The sequence below is a fragment of the Cynara cardunculus genome (genome assembly GCF_001531365.2).
Source record: "Cynara cardunculus var. scolymus isolate 2C chromosome LG 7, CcrdV1, whole genome shotgun sequence".
Lineage (NCBI taxonomy): Eukaryota > Viridiplantae > Streptophyta > Magnoliopsida > Asterales > Asteraceae > Cynara > Cynara cardunculus.
The window spans coordinates 14941214-14968780 of record NC_037534.1 but is presented as its reverse complement, the minus strand read 5'-3'; the positions used below and the strand labels follow the sequence as shown (position 1 = coordinate 14968780).

Sequence of the window (27567 nt, the reverse complement as noted above, 5' to 3'; positions counted from 1 at the left end):
TTTGAATTTGATATATTGTTATGAGATTGAATATGCAAACGAGTCTTGAAGATTGAATTGCATTATGGAATAAAATCGTAAATTATGGTTCAAATTAAAAAAAATAATGTTAATGAAACAGGTTTCATGAAGGTGAAACTGGTTCATGTTGTAATTGATTCATGAGTAATATGAAATCGTTTCATAGTGAACCACGTTTCAGTGATGGTGTAGTTGATCCGTTTAGTAGAAAAAATGGAACATGAAACGGGTGCATAATTTATTTGGTTCGTCATGAAATAATTGCATGACGAAACGAGTACATGATGAATCTGCTTTCGGGATCTTGAAGATTGTAATCCGCTCCAAAATCTTGAAGATTGTAAGAATTAAAAGAAAGAATGCATCAAATCATGAGTGAAATAAAAAAATTAATTTACATGAAACAAGTTTCATGAAGATGAAACTAGGTCATGTTGTAATTGATTCATGAGTAATATTAAATCATTTCATGGTGAACCATGTTTCAGTGATGATGTAGTTGATCCGTTTAGTAGAAAAAAAAGAAAAATGAAACGGGTGCATAATTTATTTGGTTCGTCATGAAATAATTGCATGATGAAACAGATACATGATGAATCTGCTTCGGGATCTTGAAGATTGTAATCTGCTTCAGAATCTTGAAGATTGTAAGGAGTAAAGGAAAGAATGCATCAAATCATGAGTGATATAAAAAAATTAATTTACATGAAACAGGTTTCATGAAGGTGAAACTGGTTCATGTCGTAATTGAACAATGAGTGGTGAACTGCTTTCATGGTGAAACCCGTTTCAGTAATGATGTAGGTGATCCATTCAGTAGATGAAATGAAAATTGAAACGGATGCATAATGTAGGCGGTTCGTCATGAAATAATTGCAAGATGAAAAATAAATTAGTTTCATTAAGGGGGTGTTTGGGATTGCTTATAAAAGTTGCTTTTTAACTTATTTCAGTCTAGCACCGGTGATAAGTTGTTTTCTGGTGTTTTGATAAGAAAAAAAAAACTATGTATATCGGTGCCAAACCGGTAATAAGCTATTTTTGATAAGTTAATCTTTCCTGACTTATGAAAAACTACTTATTACCAGTTTATAATTTTAACCCTGTTTTATTTAACTCCGATTTAATACCACATAAGTTAATAAGCACTTTTACAAAAAAAAAAAAAACATAAGTTGTTTTAAATAAGCATCCCAAACACCCCCTCATAATAATAATAATAAATGTTAACGTAAAAATAATAAATTACTTTACAAAAAATADRTTWGTTTCATTAATAATATGATATACATGATATGGTTTCCTTGAATAAATGAATATTTGGTTTTACCCTTTTGCCCTTATCGGTATTATAAAATGTATTTTCAATTTTTTTTATTTTTAATTTTCTTAAATAACCTTGATTAATCTTAACCATTGATCAAGAAAATGGATGAGTGAGATTGGTTTACACGGTTTACACAAATGGAGGCGGTTTTTATTTGATCGCTCATCTCTCTCTCTCTCTMTCTCTCTCTCTCTCTCTCTCTCTCTCTATATATATATATATATATACTTGGGATCATGTGAGACCAATGGTTTTTCGTGAGACCCGTAAGACCAATTCTCAACCCTTGGATTAGATCTAYAATMKKMAWATCTRAACATTYATAAAYGCCACGAGACTYYTCAATAATYACAAAATTGCCACCATGCAATTTAGACCATTAGATCATTAACTTATAAAGTTGATCAATGAACATAAATTGGTCTTACGGGTCTCACAAAAAACTTTTAGATCTCACGTGAACCCAACCCTATATATATATATATATATATATATATAGGGAAAGGTTCAAACGAGAACCCCTGTGATTTACGAGAACGCGAAAACAACTTATTAACCCCATATTGTGATAACAATTAAAATTAAAAGATTTTTGAAATTAAGATTGAAATTTAAAACGATTCAAAAAAATTTGAGATTCGAAAAGGTAATAATGGAAATCAAAATCATACAATTTTAAATATGGATCACATTATAATCCTGGAAATTAGAGTATCCACTTAATTCAACAGTTATCATTTATTAGAAGGTATCGATTAAGAAGATAACGAAACTATTTCAAGGAGAAATTGAAGATCAAGAAGCCGTAAAAGTCTGGAAATCAAACAACAAACAGGAATCGAATAACAAACAGGAATCGATCAGCAAGAAGAAGCCGTAAGGTTTGCATGCAGGAATCGAACATCAAGAAGAAGTCGTAGAACACAGTTTATTCAAAGTATATGTCACAATTACTCGATTTGAACATGTTTTCATTCGATTAGGATTAGACCATCACACATTTATCACAACGACTACGGACGAAATTGACTAAATGATTTGGTGTGATATGAGTGTGATAATCATGTGATATCACTATCATAACAGTGCACTCGATTTAATCATGGTTTCGATCGGTTAGAGTTAGATAATGACACATTTATCACAACGATTATTCATGGTTTCGATAGGTTAGGATTAGATAATCACACATTTATCACAACGATTACAGGCGAAATCCACTAAACGATTTGGTGTGATATCACTATTATAACATCACTTGCACACTCAATTTGATCATGGTTTCGATCGGTTAGGGTTAGACAATCACATACTTATCACAACGATTACTCGTGGTTTCGATAGGTTATGGTAACACTCGATTGATCATGGTTTCGATAGATTATGGTTATACAATCACACAATTATCACAAGAGAAGAAAAGAGAGTGGAAACGAACGTGATCAATCTAGGAAAAAAAGAGATAATTATAATTAATTAAAATAAAATAAAAATTATAAAAATTACTTAATTGCATTACTGCCCTTATTAATTTATTTATATTTAATATAAGTTAATTTATAAATTAAAAAAGTTTGAGGTTATTGGGTTGTTCTCGTAAATTATAGGGGTTCTCGTTTGAACTTTCATCTATATATATAGGGGCTGGTTCAAATGTTAACCAAGTTTATTGTGTTAACTTTGTTAACCAATCTTGATCATTGATTCTTACAATAAACGGTTGTGATTTATCATATTAAAAATTTAATTTTTTAAATTTATAATTTCACAAAAATATGTGAACTAAGTGGAAAAGGGTATTTATGTAATTTCCTTTTTTATATAACTCCCATATCATTAATTGGGAGTTACAAAATCAAAAAATCTCATGATTTTTGTTAATTTATTTTTGTTAATATAAGAATCATATGAACACATCTATATATATGAACCATTGTGTCAAATACGACAAAAATTGACATATATATGAACTTGGACTGCATAACATTTATGAACATAATAAGAATAATTGCTACACGAAAGGAAATAAATAAATAAAAACAGGAACGAGCCAATGTTGAAATATGCAGTTAGTGTACATATGAAAGCAATATGAACACTTATTAACAATAGTTTCTTCATTATGGACATTCAGGAGTGAACCAATGTTGAGATATGCAGCTAGTGTACATATGAACACAATATGGACAACTTGTGAACAATACTTCCTTCATTATGAACATATTCAGGAACGAGCTAATGATGAGATATTTAGCTAGTGTACATATGAACACAATATGAACACTTGTGAACAATAGTTCTTTCATTATGAACAATGAGTTTATCCATAATAGCTTTCAACGATACCGAAAACTTTACTACCGGGTTTCCTTTACCAATCACAAATTCAAAAATATTATAGATAGAAAAATCAATATTATAAAAAAAACACAAGATCAATAATAAATTAACAAAATTCACGAGATTTTTTTGATTTTGTAACTCCCAATTAATGATATGAAAGTTACATAAAAAAATTACATATTTACTTTTGTCATTAAATTATAAGATGCATATGAACCTATATATAAGATATATTGTCATTGGTTGAAAATGGTTAACAAAGTTAACACAATAAACTTGGTTAACACTCTCTCTCTCTCTCTCTCTCTCTCTCTCTCTCTCTCTCTCTCTCTCTCTCTGTGTGTGTGTGATGCGAAAATTTAAATTGATTTTTTTTATTCTTTCATTTGTATAAAGAAAAAATCAAACAAATCTAGTTCAAATACAAATATATCAATTACATATATAATAACTAAAACTTCTTACATCCATCTGACCACGTCGTTAGTTTTTCAGAACAAAGAAAACCATAAATATAAATTATTTTACAAGTATTTATTATCGAAGATTGATTATATTTATATATTATACACATTACTTGGATTTTCTCATTTTATTAAATACATATACATAAATATTCATTACTAATACTTGAGGTCAGGTTTAGGGTCGAAGACGAGAGGTATTCCCATCCACAAGTTTATAAATTCAAGGATTCCTCATTATCGGTCAACTCGGGATCACCCGATCAAACCGGATTCGGGTATCAGATCCACAGTCAAATACAAGGTTTTGTTCTTAGTTTGGTGGTTTGTGGAGGGCGAATACGCCACGCACCATAATTGTTGTCCCATCACCTATCATTTACATCAAGGGACCTACATCCATAGTTGTGCAAACATTCGGCTCCCCTTGAACTTTTAGGAAAAGTAATAGGGCCCGTTACCCTTTTTACATACACACGTTTTTGTGGGATGTTATATTTACATGTTTAACAGATTCTGATTTTTTTAGTAAAGTATTAAATACTAGTTTTGGATCCGTGCAATTCAGTAAGATGTAGAATGTTATTGTAAGCCGAGAACTGAAAATTAATGCAATTTATAGTTAAAAAGCAAAATTCAAAAATTATGTATAAACAAAATAAAATTACAATAATTTGAAATGGCAATCATTTGGTTATTGTCTTGTTCTGTTTGGAAACACAACCATCATGTGAAAAATTATTATGAAGGCACGAACTGGAAGCATCTTTAACAGATTTTTTGAAGAGTGTCGTTATAATTGGGGGGTGAGGGTGATTTCAGATATTAGAGCATCTCGACAAGTTACTGTTATGAATAAAATACATCATGAAAAAAAAATCACATGACAATAATGTATTTGTTTAGGTACCGTGAAACCCATCTTATATGAAGGTCCGACTTTGACACTTTTAGGCCTTAGGCCTTGTGCAAAAAACAAAACGCGATCCTGTAAATCTTTATATATATATATATATATGTATGTATGTATGTATATATACATATGTATGCATATATATATCATATGTAGAGGAACGATCAAATGCAAACTACCTCATTTTGTGCAAACCCTACAAATCAATCTCATCCATCCATTTTCTTGATCAATAATCGTGATTAAAATATGTTATATTAGGAAAGTGAAAATAAAATAAAAGATTTAATATTTAATCAAGAAAAGACAAAATTGGCAAACCATTTTTGGAAGTTGTATCTCATCAATAAAAACATTTTGGAAATTGTATTTCATTTTTCTGTTAGTGAAATTTGTTTCATTGTTCGTCTGTATAATAAAATTTGAGCCAGATATGTTTAGTCAATGAAACATTTTCCAAAAATATGAATAACATGTTTCGTTAATGAAATTCGTTTCATCATTGAAATTGGTTTCATGGACTCCACAATTCCAAAAACTGAATGACATTCTTCCAACAATGAAAATTATTGAAATGTTTCATAACCAAAATGGAATCGATTTCATGGTTTCTAACCAAGATGAACTCGGTTTTACATATAAAACTAAATATTGTTCAGTCAATGAAACACTTCAAGAACCGAATAATAATATTTCATTCATTTTTAAATTTGTTTCATGTTTCCTAACCAAGATGAAATCAGTTTCATGGTTTTATAGCCAGGATGAAATTGATTTTATTAATAAAACTAAATATGGTTCAGTCAATGAAACATTTCAAGACCAAAATACTATTATTTCATTAATGAAAGTAGTTTCATGGTTCCTAACCAAAATGAAATTCGTTTCATTTTTCAAAAAATTTGAAAACTTTATAACGTGGTTTCGTTAATGACATTTGTTTTACGAATGAAAAAAAAACATTATACTCAAAATCTGAAAAACATCACAACTATATTATTAATAAATCAGTAATTACTTGTAAATTGAAAAAAATACCGATTCTTTTCTTACTATGACAATGAAATAAATAATTTCATAAGAAATATATTATTACAAATAGACTTTGTAATTGATGTAGTATTTTTAATTTAATAAAAGAATATAAACTCAATTGGTTTACACTTATTATGCATTATATGAAATTGTTTCACTATTTCATTTATAGTTATTGAAACATGATTAGACGGTTAATTATTTGTAATCAAATTGATTTTTGGAGTATAGTTTTACAATTCATATTTTAAGAGTATAATTTAATAAAAGAATATAAGCTATTAATGATAATAATTATATATTAAAATAAATCGATTTACAGCTTCCATAAAAACAGTTACTATATTTAATTTTTCATATTTAAAAATAATTAAAACATTACCAAGATTAACCATTACAAATGAAAATGACATTCATACCCTTATTCATTAAAAATAAAGAATAAAACATGGAATTTTCCTATTGTTGAAATTGGTTTCTATAGTTTGCATGAAATAGGCAGTTTGCAATCTAATCCTTCTCTCTCTCTATATATATATGTATGTATGTATGTGTGTGTATATATATATGTGTGTGTGTATGTGTATATATATATAGACTTGAGATCATGTGAGACCAAAAGTTTTTCATAAGACTCGTAAAACCAATTCTCAACCCTAATATTTAGATCTACAATCTGAATATTCATAATCACAAAATTGGCACGAGACTTCTCAATAATCACAAAATTGCCACCGTACAACTTTAGACCATTAGATCATTAGCTTATAAAGTTGATCAATGAACATAAATTGGTCTTACGGGTCTCACAAAAAATCCTTGGTCTCATGTGAACCCAACCCTATATGTATGTATGTATGTATGTATGTATGTATGTATGTATGTATGTATGTAGACTTGGGATCATGTGAGACAAGACTGTTTTTGTGAGACACAATTTTTACACTTAAAACTTCACAGCAAAAGACTGTGAAGGTGTTGCGAGATTTATATGATGATAAAATCTCTCAGACTGTATGCAAATGGAGACTCATGCAAGTATACACATATCAATCCATTGTCGTCTTTTACAAGTAATAAAAATGGTAAGATACCGAATATCGATCCACAGGGAAAAATGTATTAAAAGTTTTAGATAAAGTCCAGAAAAATATTAGATTTCAAATGGCGATTTTGAAGAATTGTTTTTGGTTTGGTAACTTAAAACTAAATGATGCAAGTAATTAATTTAAAAGAAAACAAGGGTGTAGGGATCAGTTAAGATTTTTGGACAAACAAATCAGATAGAACTTTGTAGATAATAACTTATCTTTAACCAACTATCAACTTGTGTAAGGTACTCTCTCGAGGTTGAGAAGGACACTTATCCAAGGTCCGATTCTAATGTTTCAAAAAAAAAAAAAAAAAAACTAGTCATGACAATGGCACAATCTATCTCTTGTATAAGTTGTATAATATGAAAAGAAGTTTCCTTGATTCTAAATAACTTTCTCAAGTATGCTTCCGTATTATTCAAGTTGATGTGTTCAGGATAACTTATCTCTAAGTCCATCAAACTGTTAATATTTTTCTTCAAAAATCAACTTATCAAAAGAGATGTAATTTTTATCAATATAACCTTGAATAAATGGTCGGAAAGATTTGCTAATGTTTAACAAATTTCTATCATCAAAATCGATCTTTTATCTTAGCATTATTCTATACCCAAACTAAGGTTGTCAGCCTATCATTGCTCGGGATCCTTGCATATCTATTTAAAAAAACGAGAAAAGAAATTTTTATAGAAAGAAAGTTTTACGACAACTAAAAATTTAAATAATTGTAAATTAAAGACTACAAGGAATTAAAATAAATAACAAAAGTAAATACTGTACACATGAATGGTTATTAGAAATAAGAAAACATGTTCAATTACTTTAATGCACATGTACATACTGTACACATGAATGGTTATTAGATGTTTCTTAGTTTTCCATCTTTTTGTTGTTTTTGTGAACCTCGGGTTCACGTGAAAAAATGGAAAATTGAGAAACACCAAAATACCCATTCATCTATATGGTATGTACATGTGTAAAAAATAATTTGTCCCGTATGCACACATGCATAAAATGCAAACATCCATAATAGAAATCAAGAAATATTTTCCATTACTTTTATACACATGTGCATACCGTACAAATGAATGATTATTAAAATGTCCACAATTTTTCTTTATGTGGTTTCCCCTGAACCTGCGTCTGTTATACTAATGGGTAATGGATAACGAAAAACTGTTTATTCATACTTACCCACTTAAATGTCAAGTAAGCGAGTAGTGGATAAATGGATAGAATTTCCTTACCTATACCCTCATACAACGGTTGAAACATAACGAATTATGGGTTACCCTAACCCATTGTCAGCCCTACATCTATATCGATATAGTTCTTCATTGTTCTTCGGTTCTCTTTCCTTAAGTGATAAACAACTTACGGAAATATATATAAAAAGTTCAAGTGATTAACAAAACACAGATGTTTTAAATCATAATCAGAATCAACGTCATACCGAGTAACCGAAAATAAAATACTGCATCTACTTTAAGAACAACTCGAAACAAATATTCTTGTAATATATTGGAAGTAAATGCATAATTTCTTAAAAAAAAAAGGAAATATTTTACAAAGATCGAAATTTAAATTAACGCAGATAAAATCAAAAAATTTACAATTATCATCAGATCGAGAAGATAGTACAACTGTATCAATAAATGACAACCATATTTCTAATAATGACTTAAGAAGTGGGCTCTACTTGGTCGCATAATAGTTCAATTAAAAAACACCTTTTTACTTGCTCTTGAAAATCAGTTATTGAAAATTTATAAAAATTGAGATCAGAAAATAGATAAGCATTACTGATTTTTAAGTTGACGAAACTTAGAAAATTCGGTTTTTGATTTAGGTCAATGGTTTAAGGATCAGATGGACGATTGAAAAATCATAATATTAAAAGAAATGGCCTATACGGCAGTACCAGTGGTCTATTAGCCCATTAATTTTTTTTTTTTGTCTATGTCCAAAACATTATAATAAAGTTAATTAATTTTAAGGTCGAAAACATTTATTTATAAATAGTTGTGATGGAAAAAGAGAAACATTATAATAAAGATAATGTTTTAAATCCAATAATAATAATTTAAAAAGTCACCTCATTTGACTATGATTCCAAGATAAGATTGCAATTATTATAAAAGTTAGACAACTTTACTATTCTCTCTTTTCAGAAGCCCTACCCAAAGTTGAAATCAAAAAGGCGTCACACTTCTATTTTGGATGGATGCAAAATCAGCTCTATAACTTGAAAACAAACTGTCTGATTTTTAGAAATAGACATTTTTCAAACTCTAGATGCTGTCTTTGGAAACCAATCAGAACAACATTTACATCTCACCAATCTAAACCCTAATTTAGAAATCCAAATCTAAACCATAATTCAAAATGCCAAATAAAATACGAGGTCCAAGTGGTTGCAGACACAAATTTTTGTTATACGAGACTTTATTTACCCTGACAGTAGAATGATATAGATATCACATCAAAACAATATCATCCAAAAAAGAAGCTGTAATGAAATTTTACAGCTGATTTGGTTAAGATGGTTGCAAGTGTAAATTTAGGGATAGTTGAAGGATGAAGACTTGTTCATGGTCTGAATAAGGATCAAAAACATTAAAATAATATGAATGAACACGATGGGTCAAAATTCAATGATTGGATGATCCAATTTGATAAAATTTCCCTTTTACAATGATGCCACTTTTTCCCCATAATATTATTCTAAAACCTTTTATCTCCGATTTTGTGAATCAGAGGATTTCCCCATATAGAAATTGTTTCCATATATAGCTTGCTTTCTTCCTTCCCCACCCCCTTTTCATTCGCCGGCCAGCCTGCCGCGAAAAGGACAACTCTGGAATTGAGTTGTTCCGACGTGCAACGGCTGCTTTCTGTTTATGATTTCTATACCCATTTCAACAATTCCAAGTAGATTTTGTTGTCGTCGAGAAATCTTGTGGTTATATTTAAGGGATACCAGTCCACTGTAAGTGTTCATCTTACTTGATTTTGATTTCGATTTTATTTTCTGCTAATTCGTCGATTGGGCGTGATGTTTTTAGTTTATTTCGGCTCTGCAATGTTTTCCTGATTTGGGTTTTGATGCATTCCTTATTTTGACCTTTTTGCAAGTGTAATTTCTAGCAGGAAGTTGTAGATTTTCGCTTAGAACCAAATCATTTTCTGTTTTATTGATTGAATTTGCGTTTGAAATCGGGGGAGTTCTTGGATTTGCGTTTTAATTTGTTTTGGGTGGGATCGTTTTGTAGTTTTTGAGATGGGATTGAGGATCTGCAACTAAGAAGCCATTGAAATCAACTGGTATCATCCATCACATTGGTTGGTATTGTGAATGAAAACCAGAGTGGCGGTGGTGATAAAAGAACAGGTGATGGTCAAATGGTGATTAATGTAGTAAATCTAGGGTTTATGAGACTTCTTTTTTGAAATTATGACTTTTAATTTCTTTCAGGTGGGATTTCTGTGATGGACCTAAGGTTTCGTCACTCGGGATCAACGCCATCAGAGGAATCAGCTTTGGACATGGAGACTTCACCATTAGAGTCTTTTGCCACCACATCTGCTGGTCAACTCTCGGAGACCAATGCAGCATACTTCTCGTGGCCTACTTCTTGCCGTTTGAACGATGCTGCTGAAGATAGAGCTAATCATTTCGACAATCTTCTAAAGGGAGTTTTGCCCGAAAGGATCGGTCAACTGCCTACCGGGGAGCGAGCCGTTACTTTGCTTGAACTCATGACAATAAGGGCATTCCATAGCAAAATCYTGMRSCRAKKTAGTCTTGSYACTGCAATTGGRTTCMGKATYCGAMGGGGKTTRCTGACMGATATACCWGCCATTCTWGTCTTTGTYGCTCGTAAGGTTCACAGGCAGTGGCTCAGCCACATCCAGTGTCTGCCATGTGCTCTTGAGGTTTTTAACTCTATGGGCATTTCAATTTACTTTGATGTCTTAGTCTTGTTAGGATTGAACACATCGTATTTTATGTGGTTTTACAAGTATATCTTATAAAGAAAAACACTATTTGTTGTGACATAAGTGTAGATACATGATAAGAGACAATATCATAATAAGAAACAAAACCAGATAATAAAAGGACAAGACAGGAAGACTGTCATCCTTAGCTGTTTATTACCCATTTCTTCACGTAAATAGCCACTTCACTCCTTGGGGGGTAGAGGTCAGATCTGCATACATCCCACCCCCCAACCCCACGTCCAAGTGGGATATACAGGGATTGTTTGGTTTATCAAATTAGCTATAGAAAAGAAAGTTAAACAAGACGAGGGTCTTCAAGGAAACAACCTCTCTACCCTTAGGGGTAGAGGTATGGCCTGTTTACATCATACCCACCCCAAACCCTAGCTCCAAGTGGGATATACCGGGTTCATTTGGTTTGATTTATCCAACAAGTCTTTCAGTGTACAATTGAAGTTGGTTATGATCACTGTGAGTAAATTGCCATTAGTTTCTATTCTAGAAACCTTGTACTATTTGCAAAGCTAGAGTATGAGCATTATATGGAAATTTATAGACTAACTCAATAGGTTGAACAGGGACCTGGGGGTGTGTGGTGTGATGTTGATGTCGTGGAATTCTCATATTATGGTGCACCGGCAGCAACTCTGAAAGAAGAATTCTATACAGAACTTGTTGATGGCTTGCGAGGAAATTTTCCGTGCATTGGTTCTGGTTCCCAGGTACCTCTCCGTGGCCATTCTTGTTCCTTGTCGCTGTTTCGAGTCTGTTTTGTATGTTGTTGTCATGTAAGATATTAACTTTCAGAAATCATCGATGCAGATGTCTTCCACATGAATGTGTGTCTTTTTTAAATCTGATTACTCAAACCCTTTTGTTGAATGAACTCACATCGTTATTTAATAATGATGTGATAATTTTCCAACATGCAAAATTGCAGGAAAATCTGTTGTATTGAAGAGAAGTGACAAGTTCTTGGTTAGATGGTTCACCAACTAAAGCTTGATGATGTCAAATTGCATCATTATCATAATATTGTAATTTATAGACATTGGCTTTAATGTCTCAATGATCGTTAGAAGTTTTAATTTTTTATACTGCAAGTGCATGCTGCTGTCACATACGAGTCGACCAACCAATCTCAGATTATGAGTTACCTACATGATTGATGGGGTTTTTTTTTGCCAACTAATCTAAGGACAACAAACATTTGAAATACATCTTAAAACAAAGATGATGAAAATAACTAGGATTGGGAACCCTCGATCTACAAAATGAGCCATACAATGAATCATACACAATGATCAACTTAACTAGGTTAAGGAGAGAAATTGCGTTAAATTACTAAAACCCTCTTTCAAGATGAGAAAAGCCTATCCTTCACAAATCATATTTACTTTCGTAACATTTGAAGTGATAAAACATTAAGACTAAGCCACTATGGTTATCGACTAATGTTCCAGATGAAGGTTGGAAAACCTATTTCGAGAAAAGATCGCAAAAATCACAAAAAGGTGATTGATAGCATATTAAAGTTAATTGATATTCTAAATAATTTTCTTTTCTCTTAGGAAAAGTTTCCATGGAACAACTTATAAATAGAGCGTAGGGGTGGGCATGAGAAGGCATGAAATTTCATAGTACCTATAGTTTATTCACTAGCATTTTGGGGGAGCCTACTGTTTTGTTACGTTTCAATTGTTTATGCTATCAATATCAAATTGGTATCAGAGCAATGATCACGGGACTGTTCACGGTTACTATTCATCGCATCACTATTCATGGTACTGCTCACCGACATTATATAACGCAACACTGCTTACCCGAACTATTCACGACCATGGTTTTGAAAAGCGTGTAAGGCATACGCCTCGAGCCGAAGCGGCCCAAAATGGCACTTGAGATAAACTGGAGTATATATAAGATAGACTGGTGCTAAAACCTTTTCTCAAGATATCTTCCAAGCACTTCTCAATCCCCATACGAGACTTGTGCCTCAGTTGTATGAGGCGGTGACTGAGGCAATGTAGAGGCAATGTAGAGGCGTATACCTCAGTATAGAGGCTAAATTATTAAAAAAATGACTGAAACCTTCGCTATTTTTTTTGATAACCTTGTTCTTCTTTGGTTCTCCTAAGCCTTTCTGCTACTCATCTGTTGTGCTTCGTGAGTTCTAGTTTTTCTTCGATTTTTCTCCAATCTCCAGTTCACCAGAGTATTATGCATATGTATATATTGGATACACTTCTTTTACATTGTGTCTCTATTACGTGTCAGTCACAGTCACACTTCTACTCCCACTTTGTTGATACTTTTTTATTTTTTTCTTTATGAGCTGTGAGCATACTAATATATATATATATATATATATATATATATATACATATGTATGCATATATATTAATAGATCAATATTTTTTTCTTTGTCACTAATCTATGTTTCGTGATTGAAAGAAGTGTTGTAGATTCTTTTAGTAATTTAGTATGATATATATTGTGTCTAGTAATCAAGTTTGTGTATATATATATTGCATATATGTTCTATGTATAAGCAGTAGAATGCAGATTGGTATAAATATATATCCGTATATATTTCCGCCTTAGGGCTTATGCCTCGTCACGTTGAGGAAAAACACCTCGAGGCCCAATTTCACCTTTTAAAACCTTATTCACGGCATGCCACCAAAGAAAAATGATCGGCTAGAGGAGAAGTTCAAAACCGAGGTGTTGCAGTAGAAGGCCACGATGGACGAGCCTAGAAGTCGTGGAACAACAATTCACATCCAAGTTCTCGACAATGGAACTACTGCTCACGAAGATTTTGAACAAACAAGCGGATGCACAAAAGACTGCTTTCTGAACGCATGAGGGGTATTATGAGTTTTGGTGATGCCCTTTCAGATTTACCAATGCCCCATCCACATTCCAATCCTTGATGAATCAGGTATTTTGGCCATATCTACGAAAATTTGTTTTGTGTTCTTTGACGATATCTTAGTATACAGTCAAAATGGGAAAAATCATATATGACATTGGAAATAGTACTTGGAGAACTATTGAAACTATGCAAATGGGAAGAAGTGGTCGTTCAGCCAACAAGCAAAAGGTGGAATATTTAGGCCTCATGGTATCGACAGAAGGGGCTTAAGCAAACCCTACTAAGATCTTGACCATGTTGAATTGGCCGACACCAAAGACCTTGGGACTTTAGGGATTTTTGGGCCTTATGGGGTATTATAGGAAATTCGTCATGGTATATCGCACGATCACGGGCCCCTCACAGAACAATTGAATTTGAAAAGCTAAAACATGGAATGGCCACCTTTTTGGTGTCGATCCTATCGGATTTTCCATCAACCGTTCGTAGGGGAAACATATTTGTCTGGCTATGGGTTGGGCGTAGTTCTTATGCGAGGCAAGTGATCGGTAGCCTATTTCAGCCAAGTGCTAACAAGGAGACCCTGCCTCAAGTTGGTATACGAGCGGGAGATAACGGTGATTGTATTAGCCATTCAGAATTAAGAGGCCCTACCTATTTGGTAGGCAATTTGTCATCTGCATGGATCAAAGAAGTTTGAAGTTTGTATTGGAGCAAAGGATGGTGAGTGAAGAACACCAACATTGGCTTTCCAAACTATTGAGATACAATTTTGAGATCCCGTATAGGCCATCACTCGAGAACAAAGCAGTAGAGGCACTTTCAAGGGACGAGGAAGAAAACCAATTAATGGCCCTATCGGTGCCAATGGTGGTCAATATGGAACCACTGATGAGAGAATCGAGGCGGATGATGGGCAATAATGGATTTGAATAGCGTTAGAGCAGGGAGAGGGTGGGCATCTCGGTTACACCATAAGTGGACAAGGGTTGTTGTACCGAGGAAAGTTAGTCATATCACACACATTAACGTATATCCCGAGTTTGTCACAAAAGAGTTTCATGGGAGTGCCATTGGTGAGCACTCGGGGGTCTTGAAGACTTTGGCTGTTGAATTATACTGGGTGGGCATAAAAAATATGTCAAAGAGATGGTGGCACCATCTGATGTATGCAAATGACACAAGCATCTAGCCATGTCTCTGAGTGGCCGTCTACAACTTTTACAATTACCAAATAAAGTCAGGGAGGAAGTGGCCATGGATTTCATCGGGGGCTTACCTCGGTCGGAGGGCTACATCGTGATATTGGTTTTTGTTGATTGCCTGAGCCAATATGCCAATTTCATCCTCTTATGACATCCCTATCACCACCACCATCACAGTTGCCATCGTCACAACCGATGTCAAGTTGCCACCTCCTCCACCGCCAATTAATATTATTATTATTTTTAGCATTATATAGTATTTTGGTCATTGATCAGTATTTTATTACAATTTATGTAGTTGGGTTGTACAAACTGAACAAATATATTCTATTTCCTTTGACATATTCCATTACATTTCTACAAATCAAATGCATGATCAAACTTCACTAAATTCCATTCCATTTCCTTCAGGTGGCATTTGGTTCACAGAATGGAATTTCTCGAAAGAATTGGAATGGAATTTGTTAAAAGAATTGGAATGAAATTTAATTATGTTTGACCATACATTTGGTTGGCATGATTGGGATGGAATTTGTCAAAAGAATTTAAATTTGTCCATTTGGTTCGTTGAATAGAATAGTGGATGTGGGGTGGAGGCGGTAGCGGTGTAGGTGGTAGTTGTGGTGGTAGTAGTAGCGGGGGCGGTGGTGGTACGGGTGAAGGCGACAGTGGTAATGACGGTGATGGCTATGTTGGAGGTAGCGGCAACGGCGGCAGCGGTGGCAAATGTGGTGGTAGATGGGGTGGTGATGACTGTGGTGGTGGTGGGGGGAGTGAAGGCGACAGTGGTAATGACGGTGTTGGAGGTGGCGGCAACAACGATAGTGGTGATGACGGCGGTGACATCAATCGTGGTAGGATGGAATGGAATTGAGTAAATATAAGCGTATGATAGTTTTTTCCCTTAAAAGATGATATGAAGGAATTTAGAACCCAAGGAATTTACATTCCACCATATGTGGAATTTGAATTACTTACCAAAACTCAAAGAATGAACCAAACGTGGGAATGGATTTATTCAAAATCCTTCAGATTCCGCCGGATTCCAACGAATCAAACGCCACCTTAGACTCCAATTCCTTTGATAGATTTGAGACCCAACAGATTCTGTTCGGTGCACCAATGCTACCTTACTCTTTCCTTACCGTAAGGACAACTTCTCCCACCTTACAACTTATGGGGGAAGTTGTTCTTACGGTAACTTACCTCATAATACCATCTCGAGTTCTTAAGTTTCAATTCATGATAATCCTATTGAAGCACATATGAAAGGTGTGTAGAGAATTTTGAGGTACTTGAAAGGAAATCCTGGGAATGGAATATTCTTCAAGAAAAACAAGAGAAACGTAGAAGGAAGTGGTTGTTACTTCTTTCTTAAATAGCCGTTGTAATTATGATATTCATTAATAAGATACGGATTTTTTCCACTAAAAACTCTCATATACTAATCAATAACCTGAAATTAACCATAATTTTTACTTAGTGATTCATTTTCTCATGGACACAAATCAATATCAAAACAAATCAATCAGCCTCACTAAATTCCTTATCTCAAAAGTTACATCAATTTCGTGAGAAGATCAGCACTTGTAGACTTGAGGAGCAGCCAAAAAAGGGAAAGCTGTGGAAACGGCGAATGGCATTCAATAATTCATCCATTCCGCAAATGGATTTAACCCAATTCCAAACATCAACTTATTCAATTAATCAAAATCAAAATAAACAAAATCCCAAAATGCATGAATCTAAATATGAAAGTGAAATAAGCAAAGCACCAACTTTGCATAAATCTAAATATGGCAAGGAGATGTAATATAGGAATCAACAACTACAATGCGAATAAGTAAAAACATAATAAAGCATGAATCTAAAAAGGGGGAAAAGAAATAGAATATGGAAATACATTACAGACATTAAGCTTTCGTAGGATAGATGATTACAAGCATAGATCTTCAACATCGAATGCATTCCCATGGTTATTCAATAGGAAGGGGGCATAATGGAAAGAAGAGAAAGAAAGCCTAATCTAGAATATGATGAGATCACCCAAACTCTTTTCTAACAGTTATATTTATACATAGGGTGAAGATGTGTGAAAAACTTAAGAATTAAGATACCCCTCTAAAAATTCTCAATTTTCAGCTTTTACGAGCCCATACATGATTGTGTTGCTAATCACCCAATTGTGCAGAAAATACGTAAGAAATGCATCTATGCACCTCCCACACGATAGAGCGAGGCAAGCCTAGCATATGACATGATCATGTCATGTGCCCAAAGGGGTGATCTTCGCTTTCTTTGCATGCTTCGATCCTTGCGCATGTCCAGCCATGCTTGGTTCTCCTTATATGCTCAGAACTCGCCGTTTTGGGCTTGTTTCCATGATGATGCATGCTTATTTGAATCCACATTAAAAGATGTCATCATTCTATCTGTTTCTTCGTCTAAAACATGTCACTCGAGCATCGAAATGATCTGAAAATCAACGAAAACCACGAGATTGCGAGGGATAAATGATGCAAATGTAATGCAAGAATAACGGAAGGGGATGAAATGATTAGTGAAATGCAAAAATGGTCAATATTGTGAAGTTTTCCAATTTGATATATTTTCGGACAAAGGTAGAGAGCCAATAGATAGGATAACAATGTCCTGATATGGTTGGAGACTAGAGGACCTAGTCCTAGTACTTCGTTTTAAGTAGTTTGCTGTTCTAGTATTTTATCCTCGGCTTTATTTGCTCTATCTGGTTTTATTCTTTTTTTTTTCTCATATATGTCCTTACTGTTGTTTCTGTTTACTGTCTTTGTTGTCCTTGCTGAAATTTTCTACTTGTTTCTCCCTTGGTCAAAGTTTGAAGCAAAAACATATCTATATGCACGCTATAGTTACTACAAGATTAATTATTTCCGTGTCCCTTCATTAAAAGAGATTTTTGTTTTGGTTTGCAAGATCCTCGTAAATGGTCATTATGAAAATGTATTGTTAGACATTTTTGGGTACCACTTTATGGTCGATGTGAACTTTGTCACTCCTCTCATGTTTACTTGGTTCTGATAGCTTACTCATTTACTCATAATTGCAACAGCCTTGCTCTCATTGTTGGAGATACATGCTATGTTTCTAGTCAACAAGTTTCCTTTGACATCATTTATAAGCCATTCAAGAAACTGTTAAACTCGTATGACCACCAGCAATTATTCTCTGATTAATAGAATTGGACACTCTCTTGGTTCTCCAACTTTTTATGTTATGTGATTATAATTTGCTACAAATCGAATGCTCATCCTTAATTCACTCCTTGTATCTCAAAACAGACTAGTGACTTCTTGCTTCCTTAGGTTGCAAGCCAAAGCAAATGTGGTACTATTGGTGCCATTGTTAAAAGCCGAACAGGAAACCGGCAGGTTGGGTTTCTCACAAATAGGCACGTGGCAGTTGACTTGGATTATCCAAACCAAAAAATGTTCCATCCTATGCCACCAAGCCTTGGACCTGGGGTGTATCTTGGGGCTGTTGAGAGGGCGACCTCATTTATCACAGATGATCTTTGGTATGGCATATTTGCTGGGACAAACCCAGGTAATATTTGTTCCAAGCCATGTATTTTAAGTGATATACTATAACATATATGCTATTGGGATTACACATAATGATCAAAGATATCATAAAATGAGTGTCACTATTATCCAATTTCCTAGTGGTGCGCACACTCATCGTACTACTGTTTTGTAAATAATATTTATATACGGGAAATACTCATGCAGACTCCTCATCTTTGGTGAGGTTTGAACCCTTGACCTCCTAGGAGGTTGGATTACTCTTTGTGCAGCATGTGCTGCCCACCCACAATCCCTAAATGAAAAGTGCCCACCTTCACATATTAAGTAATGAAATAAAGTGGTATCGGCTTTTTGCAGTATGAAAATTGCAACATTTAACTCTATACGTAGCATAAAACATGTATCTGGCTACTAGTCAAATGCTGTCTTTAATAGTGATAAATAGTAGAATCTTGTGGACCTATAATAGCATAATTATTTTGGAGAATAACTTTTTGATAGATTTAAGAATGCCTCTTCCTAATACAAGAATGCCTCAAAACGCGTAAGAAGGTCATGCATTTAAAAGAATGTCAGAAGGTTATTTTCTTAACTAAATAACCCACCTATAACAATACCATACGTATAAATAATTGAGTCATTAGTTAAATGACCTTAAATGATTCTTTATAGGAGTATTACCTTTTAATCTTTTTTAAAATTCAATAATAGTGTGCCTTTGGTGTTAAACACCCTGCCTCTTGTGTAAAACAACCGTGCAACTGTAAAATCTTAAAGAAAACACTAGAAGGTTAGTTTGTAAAAGTAACTTCTTTGGAAGGTCATTCCTAAATAACCCATAAATAATCTGTAATGTTGAGAATGGTAAATATACAACTTTTAGCTTAAACTTTCACCAGAAAAGGGAACGTTGCAAATTTTATAGGATATCATAAAACGGAAATCATTACAATCTTTGTTCAATGGAGGAAGTACGAAAGATCAAACTAACAGTTATATTTTGCACAAATCCTGCAGAAACCTTCGTTCGAGCAGATGGAGCCTTCATCCCTTTTGCTGAGGACTTCGATATCTTGAATGTGACTACATCTGTTACAGGCATTGGCGAGATTGGTGATGTCAAAGTCATAGATTTGCAGTCTCCAGTCAACAGTGTAATTGGTCAACAAGTGACGAAAGTTGGAAGAAGTTCTGGCTTGACCACAGGGACCATAATGGCCTATGCCTTGGAATACAACAATGAAAAAGGAATATGCTTTCTTACTGATTTTTTAGTGGTTGGAGAGAACCAACAAACTTTTGATCTTGAAGGTGACAGCGGAAGTCTCATTCTTTTAACAGGACAAAATGGTGAAAAACCAAGGCCTATTGGGATCATTTGGGGTGGTACAGCCAATCGAGGTCGGTTGAAACTTAAAGTTGGCCAACCTCCGGAGAACTGGACCAGTGGGGTTGATCTTGGTCGCCTTCTAGATGTTCTTGAACTTGATCTTATCACAACCAATGGAAGTCTTCAAGGTTTGTACTTTGCACAGAATCTGTGCAGACTATGTATTATCTTCTTTCTTATATATACCTCATTGATTTGAAGTGAGATGAGTGATTGTTGGTAAAGACTCATGCAGCGACTACCCATTATTTAGGGGTTATTAAGGAGAATAACCTTCGGACATATTTTTTTAAATGCATGAGAGCATCTTCAACAAATTCTCAAAAATAGAGAAAATGGAATTTTTGTTCTCTATTTTGCTCCAACAGATTCTCTAAAATAGATAAAACTCCAAGTTTAGAGAATTCTCTAAAACTTCATACGAGGAGAGAGAAATGATTTTTTATCGTTTCCACCAATGAGATTGAATTATTATCGTTTTATATAATTTTTTTAAAGTGTATTGGGATGATAAAATTATAGAACACTTCGATAATATAATTAACGTTGAAACCTTTAAAAAAGAGAATATGTTGGAGTTGAATGTAATTTCTTTAAGAGATTTTAATTTTTGGTTCTCTATTTTAGAGAAAATAATGGAGAACCCGTTGGAGATGCTCTTACTTTTTGACAGATTTTGAGGCATTCTTAGACATTCTTTGATATACAGAGATTGCAGAAGGTCATGTATTTAAGAAAAATACGTCTGGTTATTCTTCTGATTAATTCATTTAGTGGTTATTTAGTCCTCATTATGTTTATTTATTTGTAACCGGTTATTTCTTGCCCATCCCCCCTCCTCCTTTTCTCCTCTAACATAGTTGCACTGCGAGAACAAAGGAATGCATTGGTGGCAGCAGGGGTTGAAACTGCTATTGGTGAATCATCCTCTCGTGGGTGTATACCATCAGAAAGAACCGGAGAGAATCATCGGTCACTTGATCTAAATGTCCAAAATGCTCCTCCTTTAGAAGCAAAGTTTGTGCATGAGGAGGTCCATGTTGAAGGTGGTACTGATGCTGCTCATCACGTCGAAGAACATCAGTTCATATCAAGTTTCCCTTCACATCAAATTGGGAATTTGCATAGTCGGTCATCATTGAGAGATGGGTCCGAAGGTATTTCTATCGGCTTGCAGTTGGGTGAACCAGAGCCCAAGAGAAGAAAGCATTCTGGTGGTTCGTTGCCTGATGAAAACGCGAAATGAACAACCAACATTTGTGGAATCTGTAAGTATTTCCAAGTTTTACATTCATTTTCATTTTCATTTTCATTCTCATTGGTTTATAATTTTTTGGCCCTGGCATGATATGGCTGCTAAGGTTGCCTACCAGTCCACCACTTGTTTAGATTGTAGAGTTCTTTTGATAAAACAATGGCTAAAATGTTGAAAATAAGTACATTTCTAGTCCAATGCTGTTCAAAACCCTACTGTATTGCAAGTACTACATGATAAATAAAATAAATAGTTCATCACTGTTTCATGTCAAATATTTAAGGAAAATGTTGCACACAATGTTTTTGTTTGCACCTTGGGTTTGCTTCTCAGGGGTCAGTGATTCGAATCCCGTTGGGTTTGCTCCTCAGGGGTCATTGATTTGAGTCCCGTTGGGTTTGCTCCCTAGTGGTCACCGGTTCGAGTCCTAATGGATTTGCTCCCTAGTGGTCATTGGTTCGAGTCCCTTGAGGGTCACTGGAGGTTTGTCTGGCTATTAACTTTAGGGTCCCATGGGATTAGTCGAGTGTGCACAAGCTCTGGGTGACACCTACGGTTATGAAAAAGAGAGCCGAGAAGCATTGGTGCTTCTTCATCCTTTTAGAAAGTAAATGGTTGCTTTTAGGCGACGATTTTTGGATGTTTTTTCTTCTTTTTGCTTTGAGTAATTATCTCTTCATTCGTTATATTGTTATTATTGAAAACAATATTTCAGACATCTTACAAAATCATTAATATAGTTCCTACTTAAATGTCCTATCAGTAAGGGGTGGAAATCCATAAGTGAGGTTTTGGTTTGAGACTCGGGTACCATTCACTTGCCTAATGGACATTGTAATTTCTTTTCCCATGATGGTCGTGGGACCGATATTGATGGGGGTCTTGAGGGTTTTATGATGTAAATTCTTGAACTCATCGGCGTGAAACATGATGTCTTTTTGTTTGCTGACGTGCATCCCATGATCTAGATTAGGTATTGTTGATACTACTAGGGGAAGTAAGCATTGACATATAAGACTATTGGTTGATAGTCGTTTATCGTATTGTGTGGAACGGGAGATTTTACTTGAAGATAGTATTCGATGGATTTTGTTGTAACGTCCCTTTTGTGTATGTTTGCAAAGTGTACATGGTGCCAATACCCCTCTATTTGTTTGGGATCTACGTGGTGCGTATGTATATATAATTCACACGAAAAAATTAGACTGGAAATTATAACCTGAAGTTGAAGGTGTAACAAGTTGATATCATACGGATATCTTTGTCCATTGTGGTCATCTTGAAAATTGGATGTTTCTCCTTTTGTTTTGAGTAATAATCTCTTCATTTCATTACTATTAGAAAAATAATATTTTAGTCGTCTTAGAAAATGATTAATGTAATACTAATGAATGTTACAATTGATAAGCAAGGATTCAGTCTCAAATTTGGACACCCTCCATCTGCCTCTCCGATACTGCAATTTCCTCTCATGATAGTTGTGGGACTGGTATGAGAGCGCTCCTAAGGATGGCATATGCCTAGGAAATAATGATTGATTCAAAATGGATCTCTGCAGATCGGTTTCTTGTAGGTTCATTTAGTAAGTCTATTTTTTGGCAACTATTTTGTTATCTACCTGAGTTGTTTCAACATTAAAAGAATTTGATGTTATAATTGAAGACATGTTTCAGACATGGTCCTCACCCTAACTGGTTTGGACCTAGTTCTGTTTGTATATCTCTAGCAAGGATCTTTGAGTAGACGGTAAACCACCAGTTTCATGACAATGAAAAATTGATTTTAATAGTATAGCTCAAAACATGTCGACGATTTGTCAATCAAATGAATTTATGTTAGGTATAGATTATATAGAAGTTAACATAATGTTAAAAGCCAAATTGCATTAAGCAGTAACACATTTTCATTTTATTTTGAATTTGGTTACTAGATTTTAAAGTCGTCACCAGAAACATCCAATCTTTTAAATCGTTCCATTTTCCCAAAAAAAAATTCACTTTTCCAACATTTTATAGAGTTTTTGGTTAAACTTAATAAAATCATCAACTTCAAAAAAATATAATATTTGTAATAATGAAATAATAAAGTGTAGTAAATAAATTATAAAATTAAGTGAATGAACATTATTATGGTTAAAAATGCACGAATTAACAATCCATTTCATTATTATAACGTTGTATGTTCATTTTTTTTATCATATATATATATATATATATATATATTATTTTGGTTAGAACATTATATTTTGTAAAATCTATCCATTATAATAATAGGTAGCACGGTAACTCTTTATTTATTCATTCCTTATCTATTCATTACAAGTAGTCTGTAAAGAAAAGGGTCGTTTGTGATTTTTCAATAATTTTTGTAGTATTTTTGAAATTTAAACAAATGTGGAGGGTGATTTGTGTAAATATTAAAAAAAAAGCGTTAATTACAGCTGAGAGTCTTCCCACCAGAACCAAACCTCTGAACTCTCTCCTTTCGCCACTGCCACTGTCATCGTCGTCAGTCACTTCCTCTCATTAGCTATTATCTTCCAATGGCGTTATTTTCCATTGAACAATAAGCAAAGATGGGTCGAAAATCTATTGTTAAACCAACTGTGGCTACGATTCTTTTAGTCATGGGTTTTTACGCCGTTTTTAGTACGTCTATCTATAATAATCTGCCTTTCTTAACCCATGAAAATGGTTTCCCTAAAATCCCTAGAAAATTAGTTATAATTTATATGTACGATCTGCCCAGAAAGTTCACCTATGGTGTTATAGAGAGCTACGAACAAGGTCGTATGAATAACGAAGAGGAAGCTAGTCTCGAGTCAGGAAATCAGCACGTGGCTGAGTGGCACTCGTTTTCCGATTTGAATAACCCAGAACGATCTGATGCATATGTTACAAGGGTTTTAGACCCGGAGCAAGCTGACTTGTTCTATGTGCAATTCTTTTCTTCATTGAGTTTGGTGGCAAACGTTGTTCGTGATGGGCCGGATGTAGTGTAGCATTATAGTGATGTGGAGATGCAAGAGGCTTTGATGGAGTGGGTGGAGCAACAATTGTATTAGAAGAGGAACAATGGGAGGGATCATGTGTTTATATGTCAGGATCCAAATGCGCTTCACAAGATTGTTGATCGTGTCAAGACTGCAGTGTTGCTTGTTTCTGATTTTGGGAGATTGGGTCGCAATCAGGGGTCGACTGTGAAGGATGTGATATTGCCATATTCACATCGGATTAATCCTTATAAAGGAGATATAGGAGTGGAAAAGCGTAAATCATTGATGTTCTTCATGGGAAATTGATACCGGAAGGAGGTGTATGTCATTATCTCTTTAATACATCGCAATGTGTATGATAGTTTTACTTTGTACTTCATGTTCCCATGATTGCATAGAAACTTTAGAAAACATGTATATATAATTGTTAGCTTATAAACCTTGGTGAAACTTGAGAAAAGTATGATTTGCATATAAGTTTGTGTATAATCTAGTATGCTAGTGATTCATGGTTGCCATTGAAGTTCCAAATTTGAATAGTAAATCGAGTTCAGATGATCCTCTTCTTATGACAAAAATCCATTTTCCTGTCCTATCAAAATAGGTGGAACAAATATTAGGTAGACAAGACGGGATTAGTAAATAATTAAAATAGCCATGTCAAATTGAAACTGTAAACCTTCCACAATTTTTTCGCGTGCCTACCTCCTCACTTTGGCCCGTATATGTAAAATCTTACCCGCATACCAATTACACCCTAACCAAACCAAATAAGGCCAGTGTACACCGTTCTAGGAGGGGTGTGAAACGTAATCCTACCCGATCTCCACACAAAGAGTAGAGCGACTGTTTTCGTGAATACCCTGACTTGAGCATGTTGTGGGTAATAAAGGACTTTTGAAGAGAACTTGATAACAATAGAGGTGGTGCTAAAGTTTGAAAAGCGAGTTAGAAGTAAGCAACCAAAAATCAAACAAATAAACAAGTCGTCCAAACAGAAGCAAGTACACAAAAACGTAACCAAGGTAGAAAGGATTGCCTACCTTTAGTCTAACCTAGGATTGAGGAGGTCTAACTTCCAATCACTAAGCTATACCTCACTAGGTTCATCCCTCCTGTTTAGGTGAACTATACTGTAACATCCAATTTCTAATATGCCCAATTATTTGCTTAGTATATTTAATTATTGGGTTAAATAGAACTTATGATTTAGTGGGAGTTTGGGTCTGAAGTTTTAGAATTTTATTTCTTAAGAATATATTAGAGGATTTGGAAATTTTTTATGTCAAATTGATACGTAAAACTGATTTTTTTGGGAGATATTTTCTAGAATATTTTTGTTGGATGTTATAGATTATCTCTTTATGAACGTGTAGGCGAAAACATCATAGAAAACAGAGGTCTGAGCGAAAAATTATGAATAATTTAAATATTGATGGTCAAAATGGGTACCTAGCCGGGCCAAACCGGCCCAACTCAAGTTTTAGCATTATAAATTGGAGTTTTGGCCCATTTTTCATGTCATCTAAGTCCAGAACTCACACACACACTAGATGTGCGATTTTCACACACATAGGCTTGATTCAACTCAAATCAAAGAAGAACTACAAGATCTTTGAAGGATTTGATCATCAAGTAAGGTATAATATATTTTTGCACTTGTTCTTGGTTGACATTCTAGTTTTATGGATTGCATGTTGAGATAGAGTTAAGGTTTCATATGGGTTTGATCTTAAGTGTATAAAATGAGTGCATTTTAGTGTTTTTGGCTTGAAATGGTCATTAGATTCAAGAGATTATCAAGATTTATGCAAGTTCATCATATGAACTTTGACTTGATTAAGTCAATGATTTGGGAGATAATATAAATGATAAAATAAAGGTTGGATTTTGGTTGTTTATGTCAAATACGTTATATTAAGTTGAGATTCAGAAGTTGGAATGGTTTGGAATCGAAATGGTTTGAGGAAAATGTATGAAAATGAGAATTTTCGACTTTTGAATGCATTGAAAGTGTGCAGACTTTGAAAATCTGTATAAAATCGTAGAAAAATCCAAATGAGGTGAGACCAATTTTCTTAGTTAGATATTTGAGTCTAGTTTATTTCTTATTTTATGATCAAGGCATGATTTCGAGCTTAAAATGGGCAAAACAGTTTTGCATGTAGCAACTGTACATAGAAATTTAGGTAAAATGTTCAAATAGGATATGTGTATATCATGAGTTTCTTATATTGGTTGCTTATGAGATTTTGTATATTTACTCCGGGGGTAATTAAGACATGTTTTGATACTTTGGAAGCAATCTAAGTGTGGTAGATTGKACTTGCTTTGTGAGCTCAATTCAGAGCTTTTCGGTATTATACGGTTGCCCGGTGAGTTATATAGTTAATTGTTACATATTGATTTGAACATATATATATTTTCATATGAATGTTTTTGGTCTTGAATGGAGTCACACGATCTTGATCTGTCTTTGATTCCGTCTCTTGAGTCGATTCCTTATTACTATCTCGGTACGATCGGTTTGCTTTCTGAATCCGGACTCGTTGTTTTGTTCCTTCAATTGTATGCCATAGTATGGATACTACTTCGTGTGGTACACCAGAAGTTTATGGCGAAGTCAAGATCCCGGGTTGGACGGGTGAGACTTTCTGCGGTTGTGAATACTCATTGCTCAGAAAGGAGGAAGAACAATGAGTAGGGAACCTTGGCACATACCCGGTATAGGAAGGCGGGCAGTTCGAGGTTTCCTGTAATGTATGATTCTGACTCGGACTTTGGCATGAGCACGGGAGGTGAAGGACGGGTTGATGCACTGTCTTCATTATGTATACCGATTCGATCTCTTTGTTCTTGATATTTATTGGTATTCTAACGTTGTTGAATATATTTGGTCGTTGATCCTGTCTCCTTGTTGTATTGAGCAACAATGGTATGGTATAATATGGTGATTTGAATATGGAATCCTATGATCTTGGCATATGGTACGTAATGGTTCACTCGGTTTCTTGTAAGTCTCAATTTATATATGGATGATGTCTTGAACTCTTTTATTGATAAGAGTTTATTATATATGTTT

At 34.2% G+C, this 27567-nt stretch overlaps 1 protein-coding gene and 1 pseudogene across 4 annotated transcripts; both read left to right on the top strand.

The window, feature by feature from the left end:
* The first annotated feature begins 9998 nt into the window (after positions 1-9998).
* On the top strand, positions 9999-23091 carry LOC112515438. 4 transcript variants are annotated; one of them, XM_025122262.1, is made up of 8 exons: positions 9999-10186; positions 10470-10588; positions 10673-11133; positions 11778-11921; positions 18624-18864; positions 19863-20363; positions 21096-21503; positions 22903-23091. In XM_025122262.1, the coding sequence occupies exons 3-7, from the start codon at positions 10687-10689 to the stop codon at positions 21479-21481; spliced, it is 1719 nt and encodes a 572-aa protein (XP_024978030.1). In that variant the 5' UTR covers positions 9999-10186; positions 10470-10588; positions 10673-10686; the 3' UTR covers positions 21482-21503; positions 22903-23091. The 4 variants fall into 4 exon arrangements, with proteins under 4 accessions (XP_024978030.1, XP_024978029.1, XP_024978028.1 ...); XM_025122261.1 differs by lacking the exon at positions 22903-23091 and adding an exon at positions 21609-21748; XM_025122260.1 differs by lacking the exon at positions 22903-23091 and having other exon boundaries at positions 21096-21748.
* A 974-nt stretch (positions 23092-24065) lies between these two features.
* LOC112515097 overlaps positions 24066-27567 on the top strand; it is a 38095-nt pseudogene continuing 34593 nt past the window's right edge.